General features: G+C 33.7%; 1 protein-coding gene and 2 pseudogenes across 1 annotated transcript; all 3 read left to right on the forward strand.

Annotated features, from left to right (window-relative positions):
- The first annotated feature begins 6,430 nt into the window (after window positions 1-6,430).
- On the forward strand, window positions 6,431-7,684 carry LOC142620331 (F-box protein At3g08750-like). Its single transcript, XM_075793718.1, has 2 exons — window positions 6,431-7,059; window positions 7,618-7,684. The coding sequence occupies exons 1-2, from the start codon at window positions 6,431-6,433 to the stop codon at window positions 7,682-7,684; spliced, it is 696 nt and encodes a 231-aa protein (XP_075649833.1).
- A 1,186-nt stretch (window positions 7,685-8,870) lies between these two features.
- LOC142621039 (F-box/kelch-repeat protein At3g23880-like) lies at window positions 8,871-10,899 on the forward strand (annotated as a pseudogene).
- Window positions 10,900-17,014: 6,115 nt separating this feature from the next.
- Window positions 17,015-20,658, forward strand: LOC142618731 (F-box/kelch-repeat protein At3g23880-like; annotated as a pseudogene).
- The last annotated feature ends 1,022 nt before the right edge of the window (window positions 20,659-21,680 follow it).

Below are 21,680 nucleotides of genomic sequence, written 5' to 3' on the forward strand. Positions count from 1 at the left end.
AAAAAAAAGTAATGGCAGGAGAGATAGGGGGAGAATAAAATTGGTTGGGTTATGGGATGGCTGGATATGTTGAAAATGACAAAAATAATAAGCAACAGGGGATTTTTCATGCCTGTGCTCTACTAGCTGGCAGGTATATTTGGTATGATTGCACCTAAATGTGTTTGCTTCATTCTTTATGCTTCTAGAAAGCAGAATAGGTTAAAGAAATGAAGAGGCTTGTATTGTCTTTTTTAGTTTTCCCATCTATCTCTTTTGTTTGTTTGTTTTTCTCTCTCTCTCTCTCTCTTTCTCTCTCTCTCTCTCTCTCTCTCTCTCTCTCTCTCTTTTAATGTGATTCCTCATGTGGGACAGTATCTGGTCTGTGATGGAGTTTTTTTTTGCATTCATTTTCAATGCGTTTATTGCCCTTCTTATCTGGATTTTAGGAGCAGTAGTCTGAATTTGTATCTTGATGTGCTACCACCCATTGTCTATTTTAAATTGATATGTTATTTGTCTGAGAGAGCTGCAAAATTTCATCTTAATGTGCAGTAGTCTATTAAATGGATAAATCACATATCAATTATCACTGTTAATTATTGCAAAGTTTAAACTTCATTACTGCATAGAGAATTGCTGTTTGCAAAGGGAATCACACAATTTGAATTGAGTGTTACTGTGGTTAGCCATATAAGATATATACTGAGAGGAAGTGTTGTGGTAGCATATATGTATCAAAGTGACCCCAATGCTCTTCTTGAACAAAAACAAAAAAAGGTGACCCGATGCATACTTGTAGGTCATGGCCAATTGAACAATATATTTTTTTTTTGTGAAAGAAAAGAACACACGCACAAGGGAAATGGAATGAAGTTTTAAGACAATCAGGTTCTGCTAATTCTGGATAGTACACATTCATCAATCAGCTCCCACACTAAAAAAAACTATGCACGTTTGTTTTTCTACAATTGCTGCATCACAATTAAGTTCAACAGATGTTCTTCAAACATTTAGCCATCATATAGAGGATTTGCTGAATGTTTTTCCTCCCAAAAAGCTTTCTAAAAGCCCTAATATGAATATCATGTGATTGTATGCCTACTTGACATGTATTTTTCATTTGTTGAAAAACGGTTTTTAATATACACAAGTGCAAAATATTTAAAACATGAAGATTTGGAGTTAAGAATCCTGTGGTTCAATGACACTCTCTAAATTACATTTCAAACCCTATAATTAAAGGTGTAACAAGTTAAACATATTGTTTCTTAGTACTTGCCTAAACCAAGCAAGACTCTGGTTGGTGGGGTTAAGAATCTTAACACTAACTGTATGCCTACTAGACATGTATTTTTCATTATTAGGTGTGCTAAATGCTAAATTTTTAGCATTTAGCACACTAAACACAAAAAATCACAAATAAATTTGGCATTTGCTACAAGAACTTTCCAACAAAAGCATTGTACAGGTAAGTATGTTATTAATATTTTAGATTTTTTTATATTCAATTTGCTCTCTCTTAGATCTGTACAACCTCATTCTGCCAACCAAGATCTTGGAGGACCTTGGGATCTGATAATCAAAGTAGCTGGATTTAGGAAAAGGACTGAAGAATTGCCCTTGCCTATGAAGCCTTCAACCTTCAAGGACTTGCCATTTTCTCAGGTGGTGCTAGTTGTGCAACAGCAACTACTAGTGCAGCAACACAGGTAGCACTTGTGGAGGCAGCCTTAAAAGCTAAGAGTTTGGGATTCTTCAGAATCTTGTTTCTGTGCAGCAATAGTAGTATAGTTCAGGCATGTAACTCAAAATGTTCTACTAGATGGCAGGAAAAGACTATGATTGCAGATCTTATAGCTTTACAACAGCAGGGTCTTGTCTGTAAAGCTTTTTGTGTTCCCAGAGCCATTTTGAGCTCGGTTTATTGTATAGCTAATCTAGCAGCCAATATTTCAGGACATCACAGCTGGATTCATCCAGATATTTTGTAACTGTTTCTGAATTTTATTGGTATAAAAAAAAAAAAATTGCTCTCTCGTGTGACGTTGGGACTTGGGAACCATTAAGAAATAATAAAAAAGAAGAAGGAAAGAATAGAAAAAGAATATTTAAATAAAACGATAAAAGAATAGAAGATGTGATGTAGGGTATAGGAGTGTGTAAACTATTACCGGAGCCAACAACACCGACCGGCACCGACTCTCCCGCACCACCATTGGAACCAACCAACAAAGTCGATGCTGGCGATCGGAACGCGAACGGAGCTCTGATGTCGGTGCGGTGAGGACATTGGAGATGCAAAGCACGCATCAAGTAGAGCCGAACCGAATCGATACAAATAGATAGAAATATTTTTCAACAAATAGACAAAGAAATATTTTTCAGATCAGGGATACGACGTCGTTTAGGTGTGTATACATTTTAAATTTTTTTACTAAAACGTCATCATATTGGGTTATTTAAAAAAAAAAAAAAAAAAACACAAAACGGTACCGTTTTATGTAGGTTTTCATACATCATACCTCACTATAAATTCACTCTATTCGCACCTGGGACCCTTAACTCTCTCTCTCACTCTCGCCAGTCGCCTCTAGCCTCTCACGGTCTCATCGGCCTGAGTCACGCCTCATTATACATTTTAAATTTTTTTACTAAAACGTCGTCGTATTGGGTTACTTTAAAAAACAAAACAAAACAAAACGGTACCGTTTTATGTAGGTTTTTAGACATCATACCTCACTATAAATTCACTCTATTCGCACTTGGGACCCTTAACTCTCCCTCTCGCTCTCACCAGTCGCCTCTAGCCTTTCGCAGTCTCGCCGGCTTGAGTCACGCCTCACAACAGCAGCAGCTCATCGCGGGCCCGCGACAAACCACGGTAAGCCACCAGCCCCTTTCTTTTGGTTTTAATGGAAATGGAGTGAGAGAGATTGTGTTTGTAGTTGTGAGTTAGAGATGGAGAGTGTAGAACTAGAAAGCGCAGAAGAACTAGAAAGAGAGATTGTGTTTGTACAAAGCACTAAAGCTGACTTTGAGATTATGAGAAGAGACTAGAGAGTGTGGCTCTCTCTCGGAATTTGGATATTGGATAAGAACTAAGAAGTGGGGACTATACTTTATATGATTCCTCTTGTCATTTTTTTTTTTTGCTAAACTGATTCCTCTTGTCACTTGTCAGTTTAGTTAATTTATATTTTATACCGTGCAGTTAATTTATTTAGTTAGTTTTTAGTTATTTATTTATTTAGTTAGTTTAGTTAATTTATACAGTGTAGTTTTATAATGCCCTCTTGCTTATAGTTAATGCTTGTCACTTGTCAGTTATAATGCCTGTCAGTTAGTTGTTATCAAGTTTATATATAATTATATATAAAATTAGCTTTTATTTTATATTTATTCAATATAAATATAAAATAAAAGTTAATTCTCTAGTTCTAAATTGTTGTTAATATTAGTGACATGAATTGTTGAGTAATGATTAATGATTGTTAGTCTGTTATTGTTGCCTTGTTGTAACTAAACTAATTAGTTATTGCTATTATTGAATCTGGTTGTGACATTCATTGATTGAGAGTGAGCTATTTGATACTACATTTGCTGGAAAAATTATAATTCGATATTGTTGTGGAAACTTTGTTTTTTTGTTGTTTGGAATTTTTTTTTTATTAGATGGATGTCGATGCTCCACCTAGATTTGGTGCACCTGGGGACCCTAACCCATCTCCTCCTAGTCCTGGTAGTGCTAACCCTAATCCACCTGAACTTACAACACCAATTGGACTTGGTGCATCACTTCCCCCACTATCACCTAAACAAGGTGGTAAGGACCCGTATATAGTATAGCAACACTTCATTAAGTTGATTGGTTTTGATCCCAAAAATCCTAGGTCTCAATGTAAGTATTGTAAAAATCAATATAAATGTCATGGTAAGAAAAATAGTACTTCGGGCATGTTGCAACACATGAAGGTGTGTAAGAAGTGGCCTTTTCCCCATGATGATAAGCAAAAGACTTTGTCTTTCCAAGAAAAATATTATTTGGCATTTTTACTTTTTTTTCTTTTAATTTGACTTTTCTTTTGCTTCTGTTTTATGTTTGACTAGGTTGGCACTTGGCACAAGTTTCATGAATTATTTGGCATAGGTTTCTTGAATAGGTTGATATATTGATATGGGCTTGAAAGCCCAATTTATTTATTATTAAAAAATAGATTTTTTTTTAATATTTCAAACCGACCAAACTGACTAAACCACACCGCAAAAAACCGCACCGCTATAGGTTGAAAAACCGACCCTAGGCAGTGTGCATCGGTTCTAATTATCAAAAAACCAATCTCTATCAGTTCAGTAATAAATTTGGAAAAAAAAAACCGCCCCTACCGAACCATGCACACCCCTAGTAGGGTATATTGTAAAGTGATGTGTTAAAATAAATAAACTAACTTTTTGATGTGTCAAAATATCATTTTTTAGAACCTCTAATGCAAATACTTTTAATGGTATTTATTAGAGATTAATTAGCTTATTAGATTGTCGATTTCTTGATTAACATAGGATGTCAAACCAACAATTTTTGTGGGATTGGTGGACATGGTGGAGGACTAGAGGTGATTACCGTGGAACAAGACTATGAACAGTACAAGTATGGATTAATGTGGTTTATTTCAATGTCCTAATAGATTGATGTTATGGAATAATTTGGTCTTATTATAAAAAAATAAAAAATAAAAACTCTTCAACTAGTAATTGTAATGGTTTATTTGGTATAGATTATTTTTATTGATTGTTTTTTCTATTTAAAAGTAAGTTAGATAAAAGTATAAGGTAGAAAGGTGTAGATTCTCCCCTAGGTGGGGGAAAAACATATGCTTAAATATATTTTTTCATCTCAATTTTTTTTTTCTTTTTTGGGTGTCAAATTGGGGGAAAATGGGCATTTGCCCCTAATTTACAAACAATGCAGCAAAATACTCATGTTTTGAAATTATTTAGCAAAATACCTCTGTTTTTGAAACTTGATTTTAATAAAATTGAGTTATGTGTAAAACTCGATATCCTCAAAATCAAGTTATACAAATATTTTTAAGTGGAACTCAACATTTATAATGTCGAGTTTCACTTAAATTTTCAAAAACAATTAAGTGGCAAAATATGTATAGAACTCGACATTACTAATATTGAGTTCTACCTATAACTTGATTTTGTTAAAATTGAATTTAAAAAACAAGGGCAAATTTGCTAAATAGTTTCAAAATTGGAGTATTTTGCTGCATAATTTGTAAATTAGGGACAAATGCCCATTTTCCCCGTCAATTTGATACCTACTTTTTTTTCAAACATATTTCAATGATATCATGACCGTTATCTACTAATAAAAAATGTAGCATTTTAGCTAATAAATCATTTATTTGTTAGCTTAATTATAATAAATAATTTGATGTCAACTTGGAAAATAAAAAACATATAAACTAAAAGATTTACTCAACAGAAACTAAAACCAAACAATTAAAAAGCTAATCTCATTTATTTTCCTCTTTTGTTTTCTCTTAAGTCTTAATAACCAAACAGTATGAAAGCAATTTAAGATAAAATCAAATATCTAAAAATTCAACTAGTTACACATTTTTCAACTTTAGTTTCTTTTTCTTCCCCCCCCCCCCCTTTTTTTCCCCTATCCTAATTTAATGCTAAAAGGCATATTTAAGGAAAAAGAAAAGGAAAACACCTATTATACTCATTTACTTCCATTATTAGACCATTCTTCACAATTTTTACAAAAAATTTTTTCTCATATATTTGTAAAAAAAAACTCTTAGGCTGTTCTCCCACATTTGAACCCCACCAAGAATTTAAAGAGGGAGCACCATTCTTTGAGCTTCGATGTAGGGATGGCAATTTTCCCCTCCCTGATTTACTCTACGCAGGTTTTGCTCGCCCTGCAAAGGTGGTGGGGATGGGATAAGGTGAGATTTTAGCTCCGCACCATAGAGCAGAGCAGAGATGGGTTTAGACTTTTTAGACCTTCTTCACCTTCTCTGCCCCTCATTAATGATGTTTAAATTTTCCCTAAAACCCTACTATTTAAACAAACATATCATCATCTTATTTTATTCGATCCAACGTGACTCATTCGATCCAAAATTGGAAATAAGGTACTAATTTTAACGTTTTCTTTTGTCTTTTTTTTAAAAAAATTATATCAAATATTAGAAAAAATTTTACATACTATTGAGTAATTGATTTAGTATTATAAGTTTTTTTTTTTTTTTTGGTGTGATAATTTCTTGTTTTCCTATCATTGATTTTCTTGTTAAAGACTTCATGTACCTAAGAATTATACCCAAACACGACCTAAAGAGCTTCATCAATAGACAAATGTTAAGTGTTAATCCAAACATTGCTCACAAGTCAAAACACAATTACGGTATCTCTCCCTCTTTAGAAAATGTCCCAAAGGAAAGAAGCCCGACCACCGATGATCCTCCGACATAGGATGAAGCATGATGGTCTCCTAGATGAAACCGTGTTGGAAATTTTAGCAAGAATGCCAGTGAAATCCCTCCTAAGATTCAGGTGCGTTTGCAAAACCTGGTACTCTTTTATCACTAACCCAAATTTCATCTCCACCCACTTGTTGTGCTACAATCATGATGATGATGGTTGTGTCATACACATGCCTCGTTCTAATTCTTTACGTCAAATCTGTACAGTCGCCTTTGACCGTTCATTTGAAACTATATCAGAGTTTAGAATTCCTTTCAATTTTCAATCTGGACATCCCGAATTCATGGGTTCATGTAATGGCATATTGTGTTTCGTTGATCATAGGAAATTTGCGATTGTGGATGTGTACTTGTGGAACCCCAGTATTATAAAATTTAAGAGGTTGCCCGATACTTGCTTGACCCAGTTACCTATTATTGCACTCGGATTTGGGTTTGATTCCCAAAATAATGATTACAAGGTTGTTAGGATTTTATGGATTGATCCCAAACCTATGCCTCCCCCTGAGGTTCAGGTGTACTCATTAAGTTCGGATTCATGGATAAGAGTTGAACTTGGAATCTCATGGATGCCCAAACCTATGATTTTTTTAAAAGAAAAACCATATAAAAATCTTATATATATATATATATATATATATATATATATATATATATATATATATATAATATTAGTGCATACTTATAGATAATTAACGTGTATTTACTTCATTGACACATTCAATGAACTAAAAGTTTTACATAAATGTAAACTTTGATGAGATGAAAACTTAAATGAGAGAGGCTCAACGAATGTGCCACTTGGCAGAATCTCATGTTTTTCCATGCTAGTGGGTTCTACCAGCTTGTGAGAGGGAGGAAGCATACATCCATAACAGGGTATATTTCCTCCTCTTACGTGATGTTTTTTCTTTTTTATATAATTTTTTTTAAAGAAAAACCATATGAAATTCTTATATATATATATATACACACACACACACACACACACACTTAGTTCATACTTATAGATAATTAATGTATATTCATTTCATTGACACATTAATGAACTAAAAGTTTTACATAAATGTAAACTTTGATGAGATAGAAGCTTAAATGGGAGAGTTTCAACAAATGTGCCACTTGGCAGAATCTCGTGCTTTCCCATGCTGGTGAGTTCCACCAGCTTGGGAGAGGGAGGAAGCATACACCCATAACAGGGTATACTTCCTCCTTTTACATGATGTTTTTTCTTTCTTATATAATTTTTTTAAAGAAAAATCATATGAAATTCTTATATATATATATATATATATATATATATATATATATATATATATAGTGCATACTTCTAGATAATTAATGTGTATTCACTTTTTTTTTTTAGAGAGTTTCAACCTATGGCGTCCGCTCCTGATGATAGCTCTTTATCATCAAACTAAGACACCAATCAGTTTTTGGTGTAGGCGGGGATTGAACTCCAAATCTCTTATACAAACATCAGAGACTTTATCAGTTGAGTTAGCTAGAACCCACAATGTGTATTCACTTCATTGACACATTCAATGAACTAAAAGTTTTACATAAATGTAAACTTTGATGAGATGGAAGCTTAAATGAGAGAGGTTTAACGAATGTCCCACATGAGGTTTTTGCTTATATATATATTAGTGGGTCCCACCAGCTTGTGAGAAGGAGGAAGCATACACCCATAACAGGGTATACTTCCTCCTTTTACATGATGTTTTTTCTTTCTTATATAATTTTGTTTAAAAGAAAAACCGTATAAAATTCTTATATATATATATATAATTAATGCATACTTATAGATAATTAATGTACATTCACTCCATTGACACATTCAATGAACTAAAAGTTTTACATAAATGTAAACTTTGATGAGATGAAATCTTAAATAAGGCTCAACCAATCAACGAATGTGCCACATGGCAGAATCTCATACTTTCCCACATGAGTTCTATGCTTATATATATATATATATATATATATAATATTGATGATTGATGATTTTCCATGTTTAAATTATTAATCATATATTAAAAAAAACTAATCTCATTTATTTTCCTTTATTTTTTTGACAACCAAACAATATGAAAAACATTTAAGATGTGATCAGAGCACCAAAAATTCAGCCAATTTGTATATTTTCTTTCAATTTTTTTTTTTCACTTTTTTTGATGTACTACTGTCACAAATTATTTTATAATATTTTTTCATCTAAATACACTATTAATATTATTTTTTTATTTACCAATAAATTTTTTTAAAAATTTGTTGCAAAAGACTTTCTATCTCTAGCGTTGCCCCCAAATTAATTACTGCTAAAAAGCCTATTAAAGGGATCCCACAATTGCTCGCAAGAGTCACAAGTCACAACACACACTTACGACATCCTCTCTTCCGTTGGAAAATGTCACAGCCAACGGTTTTCCAACGTAGGACGAACCTTGATCTCCCAGACGAAATCGTGTTGGAAATTCTAACAAGGCTACCAGTGAAATCACTCCTAAGATTCAGGTGTGTTTGCAAATCATGGTACTCTTACATCACCAACCCCAATTTCATCTCCACCCACTTTAATAGCTTGTTGTCCCACAATCATAGTTATGTAATATACGTGCGCAGGACTTTTCCCGGGAATTATTCTTCTTCTCACAGTCAAGTCTGTACGGTCTCTTGCGACCGCACATTTGAAAGGGTATTCGAGTTTACAATTCCTTTCACTTTTCAATCTTTGAGTTTAAGATTAGTGGGTTCATGTAATGGAATATTGTGTCTCACTGATTATATTGGACCAGAAATTAATGGTGTATACTTGTGGAACCCCAGTATCAGAAAATTTAAAAAGTTGCCCGATACTTGCTTGAGCTGCTTACATTTTCCTGACCTCGGGTTTGGGTATGATTCCCTGAATAATGACTACAAGGTTGTCAGGATTTCATGGTCCCGTGTCAAAGATATGATACCTCCCCTTGAGATTGAGGTGTACACATTAAGTTCGGATTCATGGAAAACAATTGGACTTGGAATTCCGTGGAGACCTAACGTTGTGTACTGGGAAATAAAATGTTTTATGCCATCCCCATTTGTTAGGGGACATTTGCATTGGATGATTTTCCTCCTCTATGTAGAAGATAGAGGTGGACGCGAGAGGCATGCTACTCATATGATTTTGTCTTTTGATGTCAATAGTGAGAAATTCAAAGAGTTACCACTGCCTGCTGATGAAGGAAGTTGTAGTGTGATATATCTCACATCATTCAAGGGGAAACTGGCTTTGATTAAATTAAGATATGGTGTACAATCACATGACACACTATGCTCCATCTGGGTGATGAGGGAGTATGGTGTGTTTGATTCCTGGAATAAACTCTGTGTTGTACCAGTTGAAGCACTAGTAATATCATTGGTTTTACCAAGTATGATTTACTTGTAATTCAAAAGAGGCCCCGGCTGGTCTCCACCAACAGTGAATTAGAGAGGGAAGATAAGTCTGTTTTAATTGACCCTGAAACTCTACATGAGAATGAAATTAGTATTCCAGTTGATATCTATTCAGATTTAGCTACTCACATGGAGAGCCTTGCTTTACTTGATGGAGAAAATGTGGTATCTTACTAACATGATGGTACTGTGTTGTATAAGAAGTGATATCATTACAGGTATGGATGAAATGAATTCCTTCTCTTGCTTTTCTTTGTTGCAGTAGGCTAGGTTAGCATCGTTAAAACCACAATTTTTTCCCCAGATTTATATTATTCTTTTGTAGTTGGGGATGTTTTATATTAGTATTTGATATTGTTGGAGGATGATTTTTGCACGCAGAGTTTAATTGAAGATGTGGGAGAGCTGCAAGATTGAAAAGAAAGAATGTTTTCTGGAGAAAGAAGCAGAACAAGAATGCAACAAAGAGGAAGTGGACTCAAAAATGGAAGGAGGTGAGAACTTTGATCAGATAAATGGGATATCTTCTACAGAAAACATTGATGATGGGGGAAGCCCACCATCAAAGCAGCAGCAACATAAGAAGAAGAAGCCTATGCACTGCTCAGAAATTTTGGACGCTTACTCAAGAAGAAGAATACTAGCAGCCATAAGTAGATAAATAGACCAGTTTGGCATAACTTCTGCCCTACTAGCAGGCAGGAATATTTGGTATTATTGCACCTAAATGTTTTTACTTCTTTGTTTATGTTCCTAGAAAGCAGATAGGTTAAAGAAATGAAGAGACTTGTATTAGTTTTTTAGTTTTTTCTTCTATTTCTTTTGCTTTTAATGTGATTCCTCACGTGGGACAGTATCTTGTCTGTGATGGAGATTTTTTTTTACCTTCATTTTCATCGTGTTAATTGTTCTTGTCTAGATTTTGTGAAAAGAAGTGGTAATTTTGAATTTTCATCTTGATGTGCTGCTGCCCATTGTCTATTCTAACTGGATATGTTATAGCAAAGAGCTGCAAAATTTTATCTTGGTGTGCAGTAGTCTATTAAATGGATAAATCACATATTAGTTATCACTGTTAGTTGTTGCAGAGTTTAAACATCATTAAAGCATGAAGAATTACTGTTTAGAAAGGGAACCATGCAATTTAATGTCTTTTGGTGCAATTGAATTTCATTTGATTTGGAAAGTCTTATGAATCTAGCGAATTTTACCATTTCATGTTAGTTAATTGAGGTGTACCAACTGAATTTTACCATTCCATGTTGCCAAGTTTTGATGTACCATGCATAGGTTTGATCATATGGAAATAGGCTTCTCCACCTGCAACTGGTTGACATTATCACTTGGTAGGGAAAACCCACTTACCTTCCAAGTGCAGTATCTTAAGATCAGTACTGGCTTGAAACTACTTGGTAGCCTAGTTGCATCTAACTCAGAAAGCTAGGAAAGTTATTTATTTAACTGTTTGTTTATTTGGGTAAGTCAAAAATTTTCTTGCACATATGGGAGTGATTTTTTTAGAAATCCAAAGAGAATGTCTCTGTTAGTTGTTGAGCGTGAAACAAGCATGAGTGCTTGCTTTGTTCCCAACATATATGAGATAATCCACAAACTTTGCCTTATGTCAACCTTTCCGTGTATTGATTGCCTAAGTATTGGAGTATCAGATGGCTTATTTCATAAGTTGAATCAAAGAGTTCTGCAACATTGCTAATGTTACATTGACGTTTTTTTTTTTTTTGATTGAGTGTTACATGTACAGTTTGTTGTTTTTATTGTGGTCAGCCGTATAAAAACTATACTGAAAGTAAGTGTTATGTGATAGCATATGTATATATATATATATATATATATATATGTGTGTGTGTGTGTGTGTGTGTGTGTGTGTGTGTGTGTGTGTGTGTGTGTCTAAGTGACCCCAATGCATCTTGTAGCCGTCAGTAGGTGAAGCTTAGGTGGGAGACATGTTTTATTTGTGCTGAGCATGGTCAATTGAACAACAGTTTTTTTTTTTTTTAAGAACGAAACGCATACACACTCACAAAGGAGATGAAATGAGGTTCTAACACAAATGCAGGTTCTGCTTCTTCCGGCTAGTACACATTCTTCAATCCATACAAAAAAAGACTATGCACGTTCATATTTCTGCAATTGTTGCATCACAATTAAGTTCAACAGATGTTCTTCAAAAAATAACATCTGTTGGATTTTGGGAATGTTTTTCCTCCCAAAAAGCTTTCTAAAAGCCCTAATATGAATATCATATGATTGTATGCCTACTTGACATGTATTTTTCATTTGTTAGTGAAGTTTTCCGGTTCAGAAAAAAATGAAAGGAAAGCCAGGTGGTTGAAAAACGTTTCCTAATATACACTAGTGCAAAAACTTTAAAACAAAAAGATTTGGATTTAAGAATCTTGTGGTTCAATGACATTCTCTAAATTACATTTCAAACCTAAGGGTGTAACAAGTTAAACATATTGTTTTTTAATACTTGCCAATAAACCAAGCACGATTCTGTTTGGTGGGTTAAGAATCTTAACACCAACTGTTTGCCTATTTGACATGTATTTTTTGTTTGTTAGTGAAGTTTCCTGGTTCAGAAACAATAAATTAATGAGGAGGCTTGTCTTATCTTTTTAGTTTTTCCTTCTATCTCTTTTGATTTTTGAAATGTAATTCCTCATGTGGGACAGTATCTTGTATGTGATGGATTTTTTTTTCCCTTCATTTTTATTTGTTTACATTGCCCTTCTTATCTAGATTGTATGAATAGGAGTGGTAATTTGAATTTGTATTTTGATGTACTGCTGCCCTTTGTTATTCTAAATGGATATGTTAGTTGTTGCAAAGAGCTGCATAATTTTATCTTGATGTGCAATAGTCTATTAAATGGATAAATCACATATTAGTTATCAGTATCACTATTAATTGTTGCAGAGCTTAAACATTATTACTGCATATAGAATTGCTGTTTGCAAAGGGAATCACGCAAGAATCTAGTCTTATGAATCTAGTCAACTTTGCAATTTTGTATTTGATTGAAGTATGCCAACTGATTTAGGAAGTGAATTTTTCTATGTCGCCAAGTTCTGATATATAATGCATATTTCAATCATTGGGAAATTGCTTCCATCTCCAACTGATTAACATTATCACAAGGTAAGGAACACCCACTTAGCTTGCACTTGCAAGTGCAATGGTAGCCTAGTTGCATGTCAGATTCAAAATGCAAGGGAAGTTATTTGTTAATTTGGGTAAGTCAGGAATTTTCTGTTATCCACATATGGAAGGGTTTTTTTTTTTTTTTTGGGAATTTGAAGAGAATTTCTCTGTTAGTTGACCATGAAACAAGCATGACTGCATGAGTGCTTCCTTAATTTGTCCCACTGTATACGAGATAATCCACACACTGTCTTGTGTCATGTATTGGAAATGCTGATTGCCTAAGTATTTGTGTATCGGATGGCTTATTTCATAAGTTGTGGTGAATCTCAAAGTTCTGCAACATTGCTAATGTTATATATACAGATTGTTGTTATTGTGGTCAGCTGTATAAAATGTATACTCACAGTAAGTTTTATATATATATATATACTTATTGGCAGTTGAAGCTTGATGTGGTGGCATGTTTTATAGGTGATGAGCCAGTGTCATTTACCCAACAAAATTATCATTTGTAACATGAGGCACCTAGAAAGTCGAACGTATTGAAATACCTGGCGTCAAAAAGAAGGGGAAAATGGAAATGTTTTGAAAATTCCCCTCCGGATGAGTTAACAAACTCTTACTAGTAAGTCTATAAACTCCCAAACTCTTAATGAATAATAAATGTAACAGGAGGTTGGTGAAAATTGCACAACATTTTATGTCAAAAAATTTAAACAAGAAGATTTGGAGTTAAGAATTTTGTGGCTTAAAGACAGTCTAATATTCTTATAGAGAAAATTTTGGAATCGCATCTCCCATTTCTCACTTGTTTTAAGGGGAAAAAAATTTATGTTCAACATAGGATATGGTGGAGTGGAGGTGATTGGCATTGGATATTCAAAAAGCATTATTGTGAAACCGACAATTTTATAAGGTGTGGATTAATGGGGATTTATTTTGATATATTAATGGATTGATGATATGGAATAATCTTTTTCTAATTGTAAAAGAGTTTTATTTTTTATTTTTATTTATCATCTAGTAAATACAATGGTTATTTAATATATATATATTTTTATTTAAAAATAAATATATAAAAGTACAACTGTACTTAGAAAAAAGGTTAGGTAAAAAGGCTCTTCATCTAATTAATTGTAAGGGGTTATAGATTACTTTTATTGATTTATTTATTTTAAATATAAGCTTGATAAAAGACCAATTAAACTTAAAAAATTGTAAGGTAAAAAGCTGTACATTTTCTTGTAGATGAGAATATTATTATTATTATTGTTGTTGTTGTTGTTATTTTTTTGGGCTTGGCTAGAATCACCTATTACTACCCGAACCTCTCTCTTTCCCTTCAATCCCTAGGTAGGTCAATAAACCACCTTAGTGGTCACCTCCTTTAGATAAAAATAAACTTAAACGTGCTTTTGATCCTCATGTATATATTTGAAACCGGAACAAGCATTCATTCATTGGAAAATTATAGAATCATAGTACATTGCTTCCACAACTAGTGGAGGTGAGTCCTCCATCCAGTGAATCTCATCATGAACATTCCTAGCATATCGAGTAAGAGAGTGGGCTACCCTATTCGCATCCTGTTTGATATAGCTGACAGACATCCAATGCATACAGCCCATGGATTAGGCAGTGGACATCTTTAAAGACATGTTCCAACAAAAAGAGATTTGTATTCGGGGAAGAAATTGATCTCATGACAGTGGCATTATCTCCCTCTATGATCAGCTCCAAGAATCCAGCATCAATTGAGAACTCCAAGGCTTTCCAGCAAGCTAAAATTTTAGCCTCTTCACCATCATTCACCGGTGGTCCTTTGACAGACATAGCAGCCATCACCTTGTCCCTCTCGTTGCGGATAATTGCACCAAAACCAGAGCTATTCAAGTCCGCAAAATTATAGCAGCATTGAAGTTTAGTTTAAAGATTGAAGCAGGAGGAGGGTGCCACACATTTACACTTGACTGCCTGTCCCTAACCGGTGTAGACAATTGCTCTTGGGTTTGTTGGAACTCACCCAAATAATCCAAAACTTTTTTATTCAACCAACATGGTTCCTTGAGTTTCCCCCCATGTATTACCGCATTCCTTTGGTTCCAAATAAGCCATGCTTGAACTAGAAACATTTCAAACACATCCATAGTCAGCCTACCCAGCAGATCTTCAAATAGCTGAATAATTTTAGCTTGGCCGTGGGTACATTTATGTAATCTGATAGAAGTCCTGGCCCAAACACCTTGGGCTACACCGCATTCCCATAACACATGTATCCCAGATTCTGGAGTCCTTTTGATGTTGTCTTCAATGATTCTTCTTCTCACTTCTTGCAAGATTCACACGGGTTGGAAGAATATCCTGGCATGCTCGCCCTTCGAAAACTTAAATTTTATTAGGTACCCGGATTTTCTAATTTCTATAGCTAGTCCACACATGCTGGCCGGTAGGATATATATATAAATTTATATATGTCAATTTTTTTTTTTTTTTTGAGAAAGATATTAATGTCAATTTAATACCTATTCTTTTTAAACTTGTTTCAATGTTCTCATTACCATAATCTATTAATGAATAATGTTGGTATAGCTAATAAAACACTCATTTGTCGAAAGCCATATCAACTAAAAAATTTACTTGGAAGATTTACTTAACAAAAACTAAAATCAAACATTTTAATAAACTAATCTCTCACAATAGGAAAACAATTCAAGATGAGATCAAAGCTCCAAATAATTCAATCTATTATATACTTTTCATTTCTTTCCTTTCCAACTTTCCTTTCTTTTTCTTCATATTTTTTTCCTTCTAGTTAAGTACTCAAAACATTATTTAAGGAAATACAATATGTTAACGGTGTTTGATTTTACTCGTGAAGGAGGAATTAAGTAGATCCGAGAAATGACTTCCTTCAATTCATAGAAACAGATGTGTCATACATGAAATTTATTTAATTGTTAAAGAGAAATTATACTTTACCATCTTAAACTATACTCAGATTACACTTTGCACCTTAAAATTTTCGAATGCACATTTTGCACCATAAACTATGACTCTTGTTACACTTTGCACATCGATGTTAAGTTCATTGTTAACTTAGATAGAAAAGTATGACATAATGTAAAAAATATTTAATTGCCTCTCTTCTCAATTCCTTAAAAATAAATGAGAAATTACACTTTACCACTCTAAATTATACTCTTTATTACACTTTATACCATAAACTTAGAATTTCCATCCAAGTTAACATCAAACTTGACGTCGGGTGCAAAGTGTAACTAATGTCATAGTTTAAGATGTAAAATGTGCATTTGAAAAGTGCAAAGTATAATATGAGGGACAACTTATAGGGGTAAAATATAAGGGTATATTTGGTAACTATTTTTCCCCTTATTTTTTGTTTTCAAAAATATTTTCTATTTTTGAAGCTAAAAAACTTGTTTGGCAATTCAAAATAGACAAAAAAAAAAACTGTTTTCAAAACTCAATTTGTGAAGGAAACTGAAAACATTTAAAAAACTATTTTCAGTTTCTAATTTTCAAAAATTAATGAAAACACATATTAAATTTAATAAATCTGTCTTATTTAATGAGTTAGCATTAAAGTTCAAATCCTAATAACAACATATTTTAGTATTTTCTATTTTTTTTTTCAATTTTTTTTTTAAAATTTCAACTCACCAAACATGTTTTTAATTTCAAAAATACCAAAAAATTATTTTTCTTTTATAATCCCAAAAACAAATTTTTAAAAATAAAAAACAAAAACAGTTACCCAACGTAACTTAATTTTCCCATTTTGAAGTAACACAACTCAGTGAGCTCACATTTATTAGATAAAAAAAAAAAAAAAAAGGCTTAATTAGTTGACTGATATTATACAGTTTCACAGTTAACACACCCGTCTCTTCCGTTGAAAAATGTCCCAAAGGAAAGAAGAACGAGAAGCGATCTTCCGACGTAGGACGGAGCATGAGGATGATCTTCCAGACGAAGTCGTGTTGGAAATCTTAGCAAGGCTGCCAGTGAAATCTCTTCTAAGATTCAGGTGCGTTTGCAAACCCTGGTACTCTTCCATTGCCAACCCCAAATTCATCACTACCCACCTCCTTAATCACAATCATCATCACCATCACCATCACGGTTATGTCATACACATTCGTTGGAATATTCCCAAACCTTCATCTGGTTCTTCACGTTCTGGCGGTCAAGTCTGTACTCTCACTTGCGACCGCACCTATGAAACCATATCCGAGTTTAGAGTTCCCTTTACTTTTCAATCTGGGTTTCCCCATTTTGTGGGTTCATGTAATGGAATATTGTGTTTCAATTTTTATAATGCACGAGGGTCTAATGTTTTTTACTTGTGGAACCCCAGTATTAGAAAATTTAAGAGGTTGCCCCGATAACCAGTCTCCCATTATGATATTCGGAATTGGGTATGATTCCCAGAATAATGACTTCAAGGTTGTTGGGATTTCACGGATTTTTGCCACGTCTAAGCTTCCCCCTGAGTTTGGGGTGTACTCATTAAGTTTGGATTCATGGAAAAGAGTTGAACTTGGAATCTCGTTGACACCCAATTTTTTTTACGACAATGTGAATAATTCTAAGGCATTACCATTTGTTAGTGGACATTTACATTGGATGTTAAGATATGTAGATGGACAGGAGAGACATTCTGCTGATATGCTTTTGTCATTTGATGTAAATAGTGAGAAATTCAAACAGCTACCACTGCCTGATGATGAAGGAAGAGGAAGTTGTTTTATGAAATTCATTACATCATTCAAGGGGAAACTGGCTTTGATTAAATTTGAAAGTGGTGCCCAACCACATAACACACTATGCTCAATTTGGGTGATGAGGGAGTATGGTGTGATTGAATCCTGGAATAAAATTCGTGTTCTATCAACTGAAAATTTTCATGATTTCATTAGTTTCACCAAGTATGGCTTACTTCTAGTTCAAACAAGGTCTCTGCTGGTCTCTACCAACAGTGAATTAGAGAGGAAATATAAGAACGTTTTAATTGACCCTGAAACTCTACATGAGAAGGAGATCGGTAATGAAGTTGATTATCGTTTTGATGTAGCCGCTTACATGGAGAACCTTGTTTTACTTGATGGAGCAAATGTGGTATCTTACTAGGAAGATGGTGCTATGTGTCTAATAAGGAATATCATAACAGGTACTGATGAATTGAAACCCTTGTCATTCTTTTACTGGTTGCAGTAGGCATGTTAGTATTGTTAAAACCATAATTTTTGCTCCAGATTTATATTACCTTTTATGATTGTGGCTGTTATTATTAGTATTTGATATTGTTGTTTTTGTTGAGTTATTTTATTTTATTTATTTATTTTTTGTGACCAGAAGTGTTTGATACTTTTTTGTGATTGATTGTTGCACACATAGTGAACCAATAAAAATAATGAGTCAACATAACCTTGTTTGCTTGTGTGTCTGTGTTGTGTGCTAAAAAGAACTCATTAGAGTTATCCTACTATTTTTTTTTCTTTCTTAATTATAAAAAAAGAAATGGAAAAAGAGATATAGGATAGAAAAGGAATAAAAAGGAAAAAATAAATGGTGCAGGAAATGTTGTCTTCTTGGAGGGGGAGGTTTGGTGGGAGACGTAGCAGGGGACTTGGAATGTGATCCCCTGGTGTCTCATGTGGTGCTTATAGAGAGAAAGGAATAGTCGTTGACTTGTTTTGACGGGTAAGTTTTAAGAGTGGCGAAGTTGAAATATTTATTGTTAAATTCTCTATGTCTACATTAATCTTTGTAGTATTTTTTATTTCCTATTTTTCTAAAATCTTTCGTTTTTCAGTTTGTAGCTTTGCCCTTTGTACAGTTCCTGTCATCCAGTGTACTTGGGTAGTTACACTTATGCTGTTTTTAATCAAGTATATATATATATATATATATATATATATAGAGAGAGAGAGAGAGAGAGAGAGAGGAAACTCAAAATTGAACACTATGGTGTGTCTTTGTGGAAACATAATCAGAATGAATGTATGAGGTTTTCTGAACCATCAAGTTTGAGGTGGGTTGTGTTTCTTGTATTCGCTTTTGGCTTGATCCATGGGTGATCCTTAAGGGGGCCTTTTTTGCACCATTTTCAATTGCCCTAAATAAGGACACTTATGTGGCACACTAAATGTGTTGGACTAATGGAGTTATTCTTTGGGATTATTCATTGGGATATTCTCTTTACCAGATCAGTCCATGATTGGGAGATGGAGATTTTACAATATTTTCTTGGCCTTTCCTATTCACATAAAATTGGTTGGGCTTGGAATGACCATATTTATTGGATTCCTGCTAGGAGTAGTATTTTTGAAGTTAAGTCCTACTGTAAGGCTTTCAGTAATGAAAACCTTCATATAGCTTAAAATTATTTTTTCAAACTTCAAAAAGTAAAAAATAATAAATGTGAGTTGGTAAAATTTATTATCTGAATTTAAACTTTTTACACACCTAGCATGTTTGTTACAACCATAATTGGTAAATAATGAATTTGGTCCCATTTTTTGTTCTCTTTGAAAAAAGTTAGTTTTAGTAACTTTTTAAGTATAATTGACAAATAAGTTGCTCTTTTAGAGCTTGATGTAGTCGGTGACAATGAGAGAACTTAGAGGAATTTGTAGAATTTGGGAAAAGGATGAAGGGAAGATCAAAAAAGTGAGAGAAAGGCTTACTTGCACAATTGCCATGGTGTGATTTTTCCAAGGGGTGGATTCTGTGTCTTACTGCTGTTGGCTCATAGCCAGATGCTGTTGTCCGTAGTTGTTGTCAACCCCATAGTAAGCAAGAGGGGATTTTTTGTGATTAGGGAGCCAAAAAATAAAAACCATTTTTGCTCTCTCTCTCTCTCTTCAAAATATTTATTATAATAATATAAATTTAATTTTTTTTTTTTTTTAAACATGGTAGGTTATTAAATAATATAGAATACATAATAAAACTTCTTTTAAATTTCTAGAAACTCTTGGTTTAATAATAAAAAAATAATCCTATTAAAATTATATACAATAAATAATAAAGTGATTTTTGTTGTATACTTTTCTGATTGAAGATGAGAGTAAGGAAATGGAGAGGATTCGGTAGAAATTGAATTTAAGATGTAGGAGAGTGAAGAGAAAGAATTTTTTCCAGACAGAGAAGTAGAGCAGGAATGCTTCAAAGAGGAAGTGGACTCAAAGATGAATGGTGGTGAGAGCTTTGATCAGATAATTGGGGTATCTTTTACGGAAAACATTGATGATGGCGGAAGCCCACCATCAAAGCAGCAGCAACATAAGAAGAAGATGAAGTTTTTGTTCAGAAAGTTTGGAAGTCTACCCAAGAAGGATGGCACTAGCAACCATAAGTGATTCCTCATGTGGGACAGTATCTTGTATGTGATGGATTTTTTTTTCCTTCATTTTTATTGTTTACATTGCCCTTCTTATCTATATTGTATGAATAGGAGCGGTAATTTGAATTTGTATTTCGATGTACTGCTGCCCATTTTTTTTATTCTAAATGGATATGTTAGTTGTTGCAAGGAGCTGCATAATTTTATCTTGATGTGCAGTATTCTATTAGGATAAATCACATATTAGTTATCACTATTAATTGTTGCAGAGTTTAAACATTATTACTGCATAGAGAATTGCTGTTTGCAAAGGGAATCACACAATTTGTTTCTTTTGCTGGAATTGAATTTCATCTGATATGGAAACAGTCTTATGAATCTAGCCAACTTTGCCATTTTGTATTTGATTGAAGTATGCCAACTGATTTAGGAAGTGAATTTCTATTTTGCCAAGTTCTGATGTGTCATGCATACATTTAATTGTAGGGAAATTGCCTCCATCTCCAACTGATTAACATTATCACATGGTAGGGAAAACCACTTACCTCGCACGTGCAATGTTAGCTTAGTTGCATGTCAGACTCAAAATGCAAGGGAAGTTATTTGTTTGTTTGTTTATTTGGGTAAGTCGGGAATTTTCTGTTACGCGCATGTGGAAGGGATTTTCTTGAGAAATTTGAAGAGAATTTCTCTGTTAGTTGTTGACTGTGAAACAAGCACAAGTGCTTCCTTTGTTCCCATCGTATTTGAGATAATCCACAAACTGTCTTGTGTCAGCCTTCCCATGTATTGGAAATGCTGATTGCCTAAGTACTGGTGTAGCAGATGGCTTATTTCATAAGTTGTGGTGAATCTCAGAGTTCTGCTACATTGCTAATGTTATATGTAAAGATTCAGATTGTTGTTATTGTGGTCAGCTGTATATAATGTATACTCACAGACTCACAGTAGGGGTTATTTGTTAGTGTATGTATGCATGCATACTTGTAGCCATAGGCAGTTGAGTGGGAGACATGTTTTATAGGTGACTGTCATTTGCCCAATAAAATTATCATTTATAACATGAAGCACCTAGAAACTCAAATTTTTAGCTACGGTGAATTTTGAAATAACCTTTGCTTTGAAAAATCCCAAACGAATAGATATAACTGGGTCAAAAAGAAGGGAAAATTTTGGAAATTCCCCTCAGTGTGAGTTAACAAACTCTTACT

Source organism: Castanea sativa, chromosome 12 (genome assembly GCF_040712315.1).
Source record: "Castanea sativa cultivar Marrone di Chiusa Pesio chromosome 12, ASM4071231v1".
In the NCBI taxonomy this organism is placed as follows: domain Eukaryota; kingdom Viridiplantae; phylum Streptophyta; class Magnoliopsida; order Fagales; family Fagaceae; genus Castanea; species Castanea sativa.